Consider the following 15,070-nt stretch of genomic DNA (forward strand, 5'->3'; position numbering starts at 1 on the left):
ACAGCATCCTAAAAGCAGAGACATCACCTTATCAACAAAAGTCCGCATAGTCAAAGCTATGGTTTTCCCTGTCGTGATGTATGGAAGTGAGAGCTGGACCATAAAGAAAGCTGACTGCCGAAGAATTGATGCTTTTGAATTGTGGTGCTGGAGGAGGCTCTTGAGAGTCCCCTGGACTGCATGGAGAACAAACCTATCAATTCTAAAGGAAATCAAACCTGAGTGCTCACTCGAAGCACAGATCCTGAAGCTGAGGCTCCAATACTTTGGCCATCTCATGAGAAGACTCCTTGGAAAATGTGCAGTAACTTGAATTAAAAATATTTATTTCAAATATATAACAATTGTCTTTATACAAACATAGTCGTAATGGTATGCAATTCCTTTTAAAAAACAGAATTGCCTTAATGTGTGCATTTCTCAATAATTTTAGTAAAGATATTAAATAAATATTCTATAGAAATGTCAGTTAACTGCAAAATAGAACTGTAGAAAAGAAGGCTATCACAAAGCTTAAGTTCTCTTATCCTGGTATCATGAGCTACAATTTCTATAAAATAAAATTTTAAAACACTTGAGAAATGTCTGCCCCAAACAACCTTGACAACTTTTAATTTTTTGGGATTCAGCTGCTCCTCAAGATTGTGAGGACAAGTCTTGGAAGACTGTTAGAAATACTTTTTAAAAAATTACTATCTTCTTTGTATATTATTGAACTCTCTTCATTATGATCAGCATATTATAAACTGTGGATTATTAATCCTTCCTCCAGTTGCTAAAAAATATTGTACCTTGACTTTCCAGCAAGCACTCAAGGGTAAAAACTGGCCATCATTCCAGGGCAAAATTGCAGTTCATATGCGTAGCTTCAAATTACTTCAGATCTAAAGGACTGAAGATTTTATTCCATCAAGTAGTGATCCTAAAATAAATTGGAACTGTTTTCTGAAACATAATTGCCATGTATGCACTTTCACATTTTAGTCATCTCAGATTTAGCTGATCATGGTCTTTGATCGTAATTCAGCTGAATGCCATGGACAAGCAATTCTGCAGAATTAAGTTTCATCAAAATGCCCATAGCTTTCCATGAGGGTGAACTGATCCAGATCAAGGCAATTTAAGTCACTGATTTAAATCTATTTTCCAGTTTTCTAATTCACATATTTTCTGAACAAACATAGCAGTCATAACAGCTAATCAAGCCTCTGTACTGTACTATCTTAGAGAACAGCACCCGAGTTTTGGTGAGGCAGTAAGCATGCTTTTTGGGCTTCATAATTTATGCCTGGCCATAAGGAACACATATATAGATTAATCAGAATGGTTTATATGAAAACTTACATGCTTAAATGCCAAGGGCAGACAGTTATTATGCTCTTTTTGATGCAGAAATTAAATGTTTAGGCCTTCTAGTTAATATTCTAAATATTTATAATTGGCACAATAATAAATACTATTCAAGGCCTATTATTGTCTCAGAAAGCACATACATTATACCCTTGGTTCATGCTTTCATGAGGAAAAGTGGGTTTTTAACTTTAATTAAGCCATGGATTCTGATTTAAAAGATAGTGATTGTAGTCTATGGTTGCTTTGTACTACATTTAGATGTCTGCGACCATGATATTTTATAGGATAGGCTGACACAGCTGAAATATTTAAGAATATAATTTAAAATTGAATCATCAGGTTTTCCATCATGAGTTTTTAAAAAATCAGGTGTGTAAATAGTGGATGATATTTGGGGATTGTTGCCTATATTATTTAATACAGTGAAATATCTTTACATATTCATAAAGTAATATAAATGCTTGATCTGTGCTTGCTTCTGCAGTGGTACTCTGTCAATATTTCCCTTGTCTGGTCTTTTCCCCTCACAATACTTCCTCTTAACTGTAATGAGACAACACAGCAATATATGTTCACAATCGAGTTTCTTGCACTTCTTCTTCTGTTTCTTCCTGCAAGGCACCAATTTTAGGCCTGGACTTGCGTTGGCTTGAGTTCCTGAGATGTAGTGGGAAGAATCTGGCTCGATCTGAATGACTGATGGCTTGTCGGAAGGAATTCTTCTCAGTCAGCAGCTTCTGGATTGATTCATATTGCTTGACCTTGTTATCTTCTATCACCTAGTAAAAAGAGGTGGCCTGCATTAGAATTAAAGGGCAAAACTTTGTTCATGGCTTGACTACTTCCAGAAAATACCATCTTCCAAAATGCCAATAATAAATGTGTCACTCTGCATATTTGCATCTCACCCACTATTTCGTGTTCCTAAGAAATCTTGGATTTAGGTTATTGTGGAGGACCAAACCATCAATTCAGAAAGACTACAGTCCTAGACAGATTTGTTCAGGAATAAACCATCACTGAATTGTGTGGGTATCCTTCTGAATAGACATTGACAGTACTATATTGACACACATCTTCAAATCATTTCTTTGAATAATAGGAATACTGAGTGGAGTCCAATCTGTTGATTAACAGTTTCATTATACGATAATAATAAAGGTTCTTGTAGGAATTTTAAGATTATCAGAATTTGTTATGGCATACTTTTTCATGAACTAGAAGCCACTTCAGTGCATGCATGTACATCAGTCACTTCAAGCCTACAACTCTTGTACTTTAGTGTATGGCTTAATTTTATGCATGAGTATGGGGGAAAATAGTACCAGCAAGTCCAGAATCAACTTTCGCACCACTGGGTTTTCGCCAAGAGCCCACACCTTCTCAAGGATTCATTGAGCCATTACCTCCCCTTCTCTTCCTTTCCCTTCCTCCTTCTTCCATTGAGGCAAAAGACTAATAGCAGATTGATTGATGGAAAATGATCTCCACCACATCTGTTATCTGCTATACTCACTATATAAATCCCCTTACAAATTTTCTGGGTCCCTGGCAAGCATTGCTCCAGAGCAATGCACTAGGGGAAAATGTGATGTTGCAGAAGGCTGTGCACTTCGAATAACAATGTGGGGGCAAATGCCACTGGACATGCTGAAGCCCTCAATCAAACCTGAAAAAGCACTTTAGATCCCAGCCATTGTGTTTAACACTCACCAAAAATCGCTGGCATTCTAGTAGTGCTTCTGGTCTGTGTTCTGAGAGTATTACTGTACAGTTGGCAAAAGCCTGCTTCAGAGTTTTTTTGATCACTTGGAAGGTTCTGAAAGGTAAATAATTTTTAATAAGTAAATGTATGCAATACAATATTTGGCTACACACAATTTTTACAGTGTTTCCCAGACTTTTACAGTATTGTTGCAGAGTGACTACAGTTCATATGAAATATTCATACAAGATGACCGTTCATACCAGCATGATACATACAGTATTTTGAAACCTATGCTTACCCAGTTATTACCATTTGCACACCAGAATAAGTAAGAAAGAAATATAATAATAATCATGTGCTGTCATGTCAATAGACCAATATTTATGTTATGTGGTAGTTCTTATTTTTATTTATTTATAGTCTTGATCAGTTAAAAAATAGTATCAGGTTAATATTTGCTATAAGAGATCAAAAAGGGCAGGATGGCGCTTCAGTTAAATTGGTGTTCCAGTCCTCCCTTTCCACAAAGGAATGGTATTTTCTGAGTGTAGCAATGGAAACCTGCAATGATCCTCACCAGACTAACATTTCCAATACTGTACTTCATTAAGGAATCTAAAACTGTAACGTTTAAACTGATAGTAAGACCAGTATATATTTTTTGCATGAAATAGACCTTTTTATATGTATTTACACCTATCTGTTTATAACTAGAGAACACTGTATCTTCTACCTGCAGTTCAAAGCAGCACTGAAGTGCTACAAAGGCAGCAGGTTGGGAGAAGATTATTATAAAGAGTATTATAAAATATTAAACTGTTGCTAAGCTTTTGTTTCCGTCAGGGTGTTGCACAATTTAAAATTATGGATGTATAGGTAAAATAAAAAGGAAATTAAAATATTAATTAAGGCTATTGATGCAAAAGAATATCTAGCAAATTTACATTGCAATGCTTCTGGAAGAGAATGATTGGCCAGCTGCATGCCATTGCTCAGGAGACTCCCAAGCATACTTGCAGTGTTGTTGCACTCCTTGGGGAGGCTCCATGGGGACTGATATACAGTACAGTATACTGATTTTCAAGGCTTCAAGCAGCAATGACACAGAGAAGGGCACTTCAGCTGAGGAACTGTTGCCAAATGATCAAAGATACAATCATCTCCAGCCAAACAGAGACCATGTGCTTCAATGTAAGGCCATGGGACAGATGCAGAGAGATTGTCAGACTTTTATTTATAGAACTGGAGAAAAGCATTGGTCAGAATCTTGTTCGTGCAGCTCCCTACATGTAAGGCTGATGACGTCATCGGTCATGGACTTTAAGCTTCCTATCATCTCCCTCAACCTTAGATTCCAAGTTTCCTAGGGATCCCTTTGGATCTGGACCCTGACAGCAGTGATTTTTGGATATTAAAGGTTCTCCCTGCTTCTCTTGAGGTTTCCAAACACTCCCTTGGGTCAAAAGGGATTCCTAGGCAGCCTTGGAACCTGAGAGCGGTGGGGAATAGATAGGGTAAAGGGAGACAGGAAACATTTAATTAATGATTAAAAGCCTGTGGCTGATGAAATTGTCAGTTACACATGCAGAGTTGTGTGAAGAGGATTCCAATTCACAAAATCCTGAGATGAAACTAGGCACCTTAGCAGTGTTTCCCAGCCTTTCATCCCCAGATGTTTGTGGACTAAAACTTCAGATCACACCATTGTATCACTGTACTTTCTATCCCAGTATACAGAGACAGTCCAACAATACACTACAGCCGATTATAGAAGCAGCCACTGATGCTCCCCTTCAACCTTTCCCAAAAGAGACAATCCATAACCTGTGAATTGTCTCTTTTGGGAGAAATCCAGACCTGCGGCCAGACAGAAACAAGTCCAGGTCAGGGGTGAGCAAAATGTGGTCTCATGAAAATTATAATCACTGTTTAACCACATTCCGATATGAAAAGAAACAGAGAAAGCAATTTTTTTCAGTACTTACATAGGATCAAGATGTGCACTTGGCTCATCAAGAAGAAGAATTTGTGCTTTACTGAGAATTGATCTGGCAAGACACATCAACTGCTTATGTCCATGACTGAGGACACAGCCACCATCCACTAGGACAAAATCAAGCTGTCCTGGAAATTGTTCTATTACGGATTTCAGTCCAACCTGAGGGAGGAAACGTAGGATGCAATGAATAGTTTCCTTCAGTAAAAATATCTGGTTATTACCAAAATGCCCATGCAATTAGTGCCGTGTGATAAAAGCCACAGGGGATTTAATTTTTGAATAACAGTTTCCCCACATCACAAAGCAAATAATTTGTGGCACTGGAACTTCAAAACTTGTCTGAAGAATAGCCCAGGGATGGCTTTGTTCTGCACTTGTAGCTTCTCCTCCCAGATATACAAATCCAGAGCCTTTTGAGCAAGGGGCTCTCACTGCTCATGTTCAGATGTAAAAAAAACAAGAAGTTTGTTTAGATTACCTCTACCTTGTCTATATATCTAAAAGCAAGATTTATGTTAAGCTCTCAATTTTTTGTGATCCAGCCAATCAAGATCTGAAATCTTAGTCTGACATGGGTTTGTGAATCTTGAGTGGTCTGTTGTTAAATTAACTGCTGCTGACCACAGAGGATTTACAAACAGGGCTAGCAAGCCTTCGTGGAAACACCTAGGAATAAGGGAAGGGAGGGAGGCTTAAGGTCTCTTCTTTGTTCAGACCAAAAACTTCCAAAGAAGGAGTTCATTTCATGTTCTGCCCCATTTCTCCAGGTAGCCAATGGAAAGAGAACTGATGATGAGATGACATAAAGAACCTTACTATAACATGTAGATATTAACAGAACAGATGTAGAAACAAAATACCAATTTGAGGTGAAACAAACAATAGTCTGATCTGACTATCTGACAGCCAGATCTGATAGCCAACAAACCACAGCTAAAAAAACTATGGCTTTCAGATTTTTTTTTTCCAGAGAGCTAGCTCAATCTGTTGCAGCAAGAACAAAAGATTTTGCAGTCCACAGAAGCCTATGCCAAACAAAACTTGTTAGTCTTAAAGATGCCACAGGGCTCTTTCTAACTGTCGCTTTCAGTTATGTTAAAACATGGCCTTTGTTGATTCTCTGAAGGCCCGCTGTTTGTTTTTTATAGATATTATCAGTACTAGGTTACTCTAAATGGGAGCCAAACATTATAGGCATAGGAATAAAGAGAGAGATGCCACCACAGAAGGCTTGGAAGAAACATTCTCCTCTCCTGCCTTTGACTATTTAATAATGGTTTAAACACTGGTTTTAGAATGCACAATGATGCACAATGCAACAGATAACACATTATCAGCCAAAATCCTGTTGCTTAGGGTAGTAACACACACTGGAGTGGGCCTATAGAATCAATGGGGATTTGTTGAGTCAGCTCCTACATAAATTCTATTGATTCAAATGGGCTTACCCTAACTGTGACTTACTTTAGCCTTTTAAATAAGATAATTTTGCAATAATAGGATATTTGAGAACTACTTTAATCAAACAGTTCATCTGAAGTTCTCAGTGTTAAACACATTCAATCCATGGATGTGTTTGTACTAAGTATTTTTCATGTTACACGCTATTCTTTCTTTCATAATTTTTGTGTAGTATTTACATTACATTTTATTTTTGACTTGTTACAACTATGCTTCCAATGATTATCTCTCTTTCTACCACTGTTTCTAATCCATTTAAAAAACAGACACACAATATGGCAAGGTGTCATTTATTTAAAGTGCTGTGTTTTTTTGTAGTCTCCCTCTACAGCAGGCATGCACCTATAAATTGGTGTTTGTGCTGACTTAACAAGGAGGGAAGCAAACATTCAAAAAACAGCCAAAAAACCCGCAAACTACATGCCATGTATGGAGTTCCAGCCCTGCTGCAGTCACCAACCCTCAAAATTCCCCAATCTGCTAAATAAAAAAATTATGTCTTCCTCCAACCCTTGAAAGGCATTCCTGTTTACTTTCCCTGTGAGAGGAGAGAGAAAAGAAAGGACCTTAGGACTACAAGGAAAACGAAAAATATTCACCAGAAAGCAGAGCAAACATTCAGATATAATAAGTATTCTCTTGGTGGATCCTATTCTTATTCTGATGCAAAACCAAGTAAATGAAGAGAAGAAGAACCCAAAGCATTGAAACCACGTTACTATTTAAAAAGAGAAATTAAAATTCCTAAATATTATTTAGCACTTTATTATCAGTTTGAATTATCACGACTAAAAGTTTATCAAAACAAATATGAATTTCAGGAAACAGAGTTTTCATTTACTTAGAGCCAACACAGACAAGCCCTTGTTTTCGGCTTACTTGTTGGCAGCTAGAGCTATATAGTATAGTATAGCTCCCAATTATGTGCTGTCAAGTCAATTCCTTTGCAAAATATGTTTACTGTTCCCTTTCTTTGGTAGTATTCTGGGATTATGCAGTTTACCCAAGGCTACATAGGCTGTTTCTTCTTCCAGGAAGCACAGTGGGGAATCAAACATCTTGCTCTACACCCAGGTTTAACTCACTGAGCTATCCAGCCATGTGACTGCATAATTTCTAGGAATCCATTTGTCAACAAACAAACAAAAAGCACCACTCCAAGATCCTCTTTAAACAATTATAACAATGTTGCCCTCCTGGAAATAGTTTCATTCTAGTGCTTCTTTAAAAGGATTTAAGTTAAATTAAAGTTACAAAATAATTTAGAAAAAAATTTAGATATGCTTCTTGTACTATCTTCTTCATTGCTGCTACCACTTTTATTACTAATATTATTATTCTATCCAGATGAAATACACTAAGCATTACTAAGAGATCATTAGAATTATCCCCTTATGAGTTTTATATAAATTTAGTTTCCAGGTCAGCTTAATTTCCTAAATGAGTTTTTTTTTTTTAACTTTTGGTTATTTGTACATGTGTTCAACAAAACATTTCCCCTCATTGAAAATGAGGGATCTTTTTTTCTTTTTCAGAACTCTTGCAATTTCATCTAAGGTCCATGTCCAACCTTCCAATAAAATTCTTCAGAAATTTCCGTCTGTTCAAATGTTACATCAAAGGCTCACAAGAGAGAAAAGCTTTCTTCCTGCCCTTTGATGCATTAAGACTTAAAATAGTCTCTTACAGAGTAACCATCTGTGATCTGAATTTTGTTTTAGCTGTCAGCATATTTAATCCAAATCCATTCCAAATCTAGTGTAATATTTGATTTAAATACTAGTCTGGAACTACCTTTCACATTGCTTGAGCTGAGCAGTCAGGAACCACAAAAGACATTTGCTTTGTTGGAGATTCTCCTAGGAGGAAAGTTCCTGGAACCATCACTGGTAGCAAAGGGTTTCCCCAAGGAGGTATCCTTCCTTTCTGATTCCAAGGATTTCGAACTTTTGAAAACTGGGTACAATTCCTTAAAAGCTCTGATGAAGAAAAACTAAAGGGAAGATCCTGGTTATGACAATCCACAGTCAGTTTGACTCAAGCAACATCATTAGCTTGCGTGGAATTGCCGTTGACATTTGCTGTATGTGAGCTAAGAAAGATCCTGATTTCTTGATTTAGGCCAATTTTTTTGTGCAGTCTTACTAGTGTTCCTACAGGATCCTAAGCTACAAGGGGATAAGGAACAGCTAAGTGTTCATATCAACATGAATTTGACCCATTTCCGGGAGGCAGTGGAAGACAGGAGGGCCTGGCGTGCTCTGGTCCATGGGGTCACGAAGAGTCGGACACGACTTAACAACTAAACAACAACAACAAGTGCTCATATATGCCCAGAAAACATCTTTTCCTAGAAGTAAAATCTCCACAATCCTCAATGGAAGATTTACGTATAAAGTGTTGTTTCTTACTGATTACATGCCTGGCTAATGTCATGTATTCATTGTGCAGGGGGGAAAGAATGGTCAGAATCAAGGTGGATACAGCTTTGCAAACAGTTGAAAAGTCTCTATCCTTTAGGAAAAAGAAAGAAGAGAGACTGACTGTCTAAGAGCCTTGCCCTTCTATCCTTTGGTCCTGCCTGGATTTACACTCTACTAAGGGGACAAATATCAATTTATTTCTGTTTCTGCCATTATGTTCTCACAATATCAAAAAGAGGTAAAAACCCTTCACTGGTTAAGATACATCAAATGGAAATAAGGAACTATTTTACCTCCTCAGCAACGTTCCATAATTCTTCATCACTCCATTGTTCATAAGGATCTAGATTCTTCCGAAAAGATCCAGTGAATATGAATACCTTCTGTGGAAGTACAAAGTAAGATTAAGTATTGTTGAAAGGTTGTCACAAGTCCCAAATGTTGAACTTTAAAGATCATTTTACACTTTTCTTAATGAGTAATTTTGGGCAATCATACTTGTGCACCATCCCAAGGGGGAAGAAGCTGAATTTGGTTTTCTCTGGATGAGAAACACTTTTATGTGTACAGTAAAAGCCAGTTTAAAAAAACTCATTCTGACTGAGTTCAGTGGGGCTTACTATCAAGAACATTTAGAGTACATTACTATCAAGAATATTTAAAGTATGTGTGTTTTTATAAATGACTTTATTTACAAATAGTAAATAGTATAACACCCATGGTGTGTAATAAAATACACTGTACAAAACAGCAGATTTGTTCGCTCAGTATAAGATCCCAGGAGGAAGCTCCTGGACCACTGAAGTGCTTTTAGCCAACACTGATTTTTTCCCTCTCTCTTATGGCTGTTGTTTGCAACAATCATATGTACTGTACTTACAAATCCATGCACCTGCACTTGTACACGTACATGTACACACAGCTAGGGTGGAAGGACATTGAAGGATATTGAAGGCAGAAAAATTTCCTTTTATCTTCAACCATCCTTTAAAAATCTATATTACCACATGCCAACTTTATGCGGTTGAAAGAATGTGTTGGGAATTATGTAAAAATAACATTAAATAAAGTCCCTGCATCAAACTAGTTTTTGCAGACTATTAACTAGAATGTTGTCTAACAAAAAGAGTGGTCAGCTTCAAGCTTCATTAAATGTTAATTAAAACATGAAATTCAAATTAATTAATTATTATTTTTCCCATAGCAAAGAAATAAACACTATCATCTACTCCCAGTACTATGTAATGTAACTTCAGCATGCCATTACGGATAGGATGTTTACTGAGAAATTAAGGCTACTCCCATTTGGCCTTCCCTTTAGAAGCTAAGCATCAAAATAGTTGAGACAGGGAGCTTTAATAAAAGAAATGGAGACTACTTAACTAGCAGAGGCTGTCTGATTATTCTTTTATATTTTTAACAAGTTGCAAACAAGCTTGATTTTTAGTGTTCTACTGATGAGAACCACGAGTTCTGTTTACATGTTTATTTTGGAAGTGGAGCGGCTTTGAAAACACATCTTGAGTGGGCAACTTTTTCTTGTCCCCTAAACAGGAAGCTACTGTAACTATCTTTTCTGTTTTGGTCCTGGCACCCTGTTTCTATTACTTGAAAGAATTGCACCATGCAACAATGAAGCACCTAAATAAAACCAGGCTTCTGAAAGAACCCTCAAGCTATTTTTCAACAGTATCTCTCCACACACACTCCTCAATTGTACCCCATCATCTCTCCAAATCACAGTTGCTCCAGATTTGCTACATAAGAGATAAAAGGTATCTTTTTCAGCCATCATGTGACAGGTAGAGGTGCAACACCTATGAAATCTGCATTCCTGGACTTTTCCTTCTTCATTTTTCCACTTCCATGGCTTAACTCCTATTACATACTTAATGCCAGCACAAATCCAATGGTGTAACTTTCAGCCACTAGTTTTTCTTGGTATGTGCCACTTCAGGTAACATCTGTGTGACAAGATCCAACTACCTGGAGGCAATTTGCCACTGAAAGTTATGCTGTAAAGTTACATTGGTGATGGTAAGTAATGGGATTCCAGGACTGAAGCGACCTCCTTCTGTTCCCCTTCAAGATATCGGATGAGGCCTGGGCCATTTCACATGGTGAGATCCCCTCACTGTTCAGGAATGACAATGGCATGTAGATTTTTTTTTTAAAAGTAGAGTACAATTCCCCCTTGGTTGAGGTGAGCTGCTCCCCACTCTAGTTAAGTGAGGCCCAGGCCAAAAAGCCATGTTGCCTCCCCCTCCCTCCTTGGAGGATATGTTGCCTCCCTTTACAACTTTGCATGCTTATTGTAACCTTTATACATTGCTTGAATACATTCTGCCCTGACTAAAGCTTTAAGCATATCAAGCATATTTTGCAAGTTTGAAATTTGTGCATTTCTTTCACAAAACGTGCTTATCTGAAATGTGCTCATTTTACTTTGGAATGTATACAGTATTGCTGGGATGCGTTTACAGCCATCTGCCAATGGAAGAACTCTGGAGTGCAAACTCTGCCTGGCTCACAGACAATCCAGAAAGTGTGGACACTTTTAACTGATAAAAACTATGAAAACAGTGCATTGATTGAACTGTCAAGAAACAACTTAACATTCCTCCTTGTTAGAATTCTCCCTAGAAGACCCACTGAAATATCTTTTGCTGTAATGGATTAATTACTCTGTCCATATTACTGAAAAGGCTAAATTCACTCAACCCTCAATACAAATTAGGTAGAACTCCATTTTGGCTCATAAGGAATCCATACCTATATTGTTATTGTGTATTTACCATGTTTTATTTTATTGTATTTCTAACTTATTCTGTGACTACATCAAATTGATAACGCTAATTATTTCTTAGTTAATACAAAAACCATGAACCACTGAAGTTACAGTACACACCTATTCTTATACCATACCTAGTATAGGAATAATGGTAGAGTTTTTAGATTTCATAACTTCAAGTTTGAACTTCCTCTCTCTCCCTCCAAACTTCTGTCAAAACTGATAGAATTGCTGTCATTGGCTTGAAAGGAAGCCAAAACCCCTTTTCAAGCCTCACCCCAACTATTACAAATGGAAATGGACTCCTCTAAGTGACACACACATAAGACTATGGCGTAGGAGAGGGAGGAAATGATACAGTGAAATTTTACATTTGCTTAATCTCTTTGAACACTAGACAAAGTGTGAGAACTCTCTATTGTACTGAAAAGAATGATTTATTCTGCTTCAAAGGACAGTAAGCATTCCGCAGCTAAATCTGATGTAGGAAAAGAAATGGGACACTTGTGTCACGAAGGGCACTTGGTAAATTCTTCTGCCAGAGAATATTGGTTTCTTGGTGCCTTTCCCTCCATTATGCATGTTGAACAAACACAGGCTATAGCAAATCCTGACAGTTAATTATTCTCTCCTTTTCTCTCCTGTTCTTTTCTAAAGGGAAAAAAAATCAAATAACAAATTCCCTTTTAGACCATTTATGGATTGGTTCTGATCATAAGAACAACAATATTCGAACTAGAATATTATTTCAACAAGATAACACATTTTTAAAACTTTCACATGTTTAAATGTTTCACAATTAGTGCCTTTATATCTTATTTCCACACAACAGAAATTGTTATCACTGGAGCTAAAATACATGAGCAATAAAAGAAGAAGCTTGAATGAGCAAACCATTGAATATTGTACTACTTTTAGTGTAGTAATCATAATAAGTCTACTTCGACTTAGGATGACCCTTTCCAGGGTTTTCTAGGTACAGAGTAACAGAAATGGTTTACTGTTCCCTTTCCCCGGGGGCACTCTGGATCTGTGTAATTTGTCCAAGGCTACATATAGTTAATCTTGAGTCCAGGAAGTTTTATTGATTCCTCCTCTGCCTGGAACAGTTAAAAGAGTGGACTATATTGGAAAGATTAGGTATCTGGTTTTAAGGAAAATGTGAAGAGGTGTTTTTGTTTGTTTTTAAATTATGTAGCACTTACTTTGGCTTAAAGTATTTATCTCCAGAAAACAAAATTAAACAAAATTAAAATACAATAAACATAAAAGAGAATAAGACAGCTTTAATCATAGAATTATGCTATGGCTTTCTTTTTGTCTTCTCTCAAACTTTTTAAAAAATATTGTTTACAATAGTATAATTGATTTCACTACAGTTTGCTAAGAGATTTTTGAGAGTTGAAAAAGCAGATATAAATAATCTTTATACATGCAAGCAATCTAAAATGAACTAAAACGATGAATGTGACTAAGAGCACATCCACAACAAGATCTGCCACAATCTTTAATCACACATATTTATGTGAAGCACTTGCTTGCACAAGTACATTTGCAACTCATTTCTCTGAAGACTGCAGAGGACATCAGCAGCAGAATGACACTCCACTCTAGAACAGCTTTCATTTCAATGGCTAAATTAAATCTTTAAACAGCTGAAGATACTATACATTTTTTATTCAACAACATGCATCTCAGCCTCTCTCTGTTAGTAATAATGTTTGATATTTTATTTGGATACCCGGTTAACAAAAAATAGCTTCCCTAAAGGCAGGGCATGTTCACTAAAGGCTAGGCATGTTCACATATTCTCTTATACTTGGTGGTGGTTGCTCAAAGTTAGTGCTACACACAGTGTTCTCTGTTTTGGGATTATTGTCTGTAGATTACTGGGTGTGGTAGTACTAATCCAAGAGAAGAAACTGGTTTAGCTCTGTTTGCATTTGGTTTGGAGTGAATCAAAATAATGAATTAAAAATGTGGAATCCAGTGACGGCAAAGAAAACTGAACAGACCGGTTTTCATAAAAGATACACATTTGTATTACGTGTAATATCTGTTACCAATTGCTACTCATAAACACATGAAATAAGTTTTCAAGTGCTTAGCTCCTATTGCTTCCTTTGGAAAAACAGACTTTTAAAAACGTCAGCTAGCTTTTAAAATATTCTGAATTCAAAATTCCCCTTTTTAACCCTTATGTGCTGATAAGGGATTTTAAAAATTTGTCATAGTTACATTTTCTTGCAGAATCCTCAAAGAACTAAATCTATTATGTAGGTATTTTACCACATTGTTACCTGAAAAGCTGTAAACAATGACCCCTACTTCAGCTGGGACAAAAATTGTTATGTGAAATCAATTGTATTTTGCCACTAATATTTTCTTCTTTCCCCATCCCCTGCAACTGAAATATATTGAGAAGGGGGGAAGTATTGTGCTCTTTCTCAGTGAAACATGATACCGAGAATGAGAATGGGCCTATCAGATTGTCAAAAGCTCACTGTATTAAGTAAGGGAACACTGGAATTGTCAGTATGGATATGCTTTTTGTATTTTTGGACCACAACTTCCAGAATTCTCCAAGAATTCCCCAGCAGAATCCTGGGAAGTGCAGCCCATAAGTCTAAATCTGTAGACCTCTACATGTTGACTTGTTAAAGAAGGGCTTTAGGGGTATTTATCTCTGACACTAACTTGATTTCTTCTCATTTCCTGCCACAGTGCTTCTTGGGAGTTGTACTTCCTTGGGAGGCACCCTCCATAGAGCCTCATGGACAGTGATACTATGACACCCAGCATGCTCCATGCCTGGTCAGTCAACCACCCTCACCATTACAGAGATTTGGATTTGTGGGCTGTAATTCCCAGATTTCTGCCTGGGGAATTCTTGGAGAATTCTAGGAGTGGCAGTCCAAAACCATGAAAGAGCACAGCCCTATTTGTCAACAGGACAAGAAAACAAAAGGTGCTCATTACATATTTCTGCTAGTCTTCAACTCTAACCACAGTGCTGACCCTACAGCTAAACCTCAGTACACTTGCATTCTTATAGCGCCAGAAAATATCCCATAACTCACCCAATGCAAGTTTTTGTGTTTTTATTCTGATGCACAAGGATTAGACAAACATGTAACAGTATATGTGAAATTAAAATCAAAATGTTTTATCAATAAATTGTTTGTTTTAGATGTTGCTCTTTGTTCCATGCTGTTTTCCAGAGAATCATGATGCTGAGAAACCAAACCAAACCAAACCTTGTTCTCAATAAGTGGCATTAAAGGTGAAATGCTGGAGTACTATTATTTGGAATTCAATAGAGAAGTATGCAATTA

General features: G+C 36.9%; 1 protein-coding gene across 1 annotated transcript in view; it reads right to left on the reverse strand.

Moving 5' to 3' along the window:
• Window positions 1–309: 309 nt before the first annotated feature.
• CFTR (CF transmembrane conductance regulator) overlaps window positions 310–15,070 on the reverse strand; it is a 105,736-nt gene continuing 90,975 nt past the window's right edge. Inside the window, exons 24-27 of the mRNA XM_020789713.3 lie at window positions 9,238–9,327; window positions 5,047–5,219; window positions 3,067–3,172; window positions 310–2,132 (exon numbers count right to left, since the gene is read on the reverse strand). Coding sequence (XP_020645372.3) covers window positions 1,926–2,132; window positions 3,067–3,172; window positions 5,047–5,219; window positions 9,238–9,327 — 576 coding nt within the window. The 3' untranslated portion in view covers window positions 310–1,925. The remainder of the gene's footprint in view (window positions 2,133–3,066; window positions 3,173–5,046; window positions 5,220–9,237; window positions 9,328–15,070) is intronic.

Source organism: Pogona vitticeps, chromosome 5 (assembly GCF_051106095.1).
Source record: "Pogona vitticeps strain Pit_001003342236 chromosome 5, PviZW2.1, whole genome shotgun sequence".
Classification (NCBI taxonomy): Eukaryota; Metazoa; Chordata; class Lepidosauria; order Squamata; family Agamidae; genus Pogona; species Pogona vitticeps.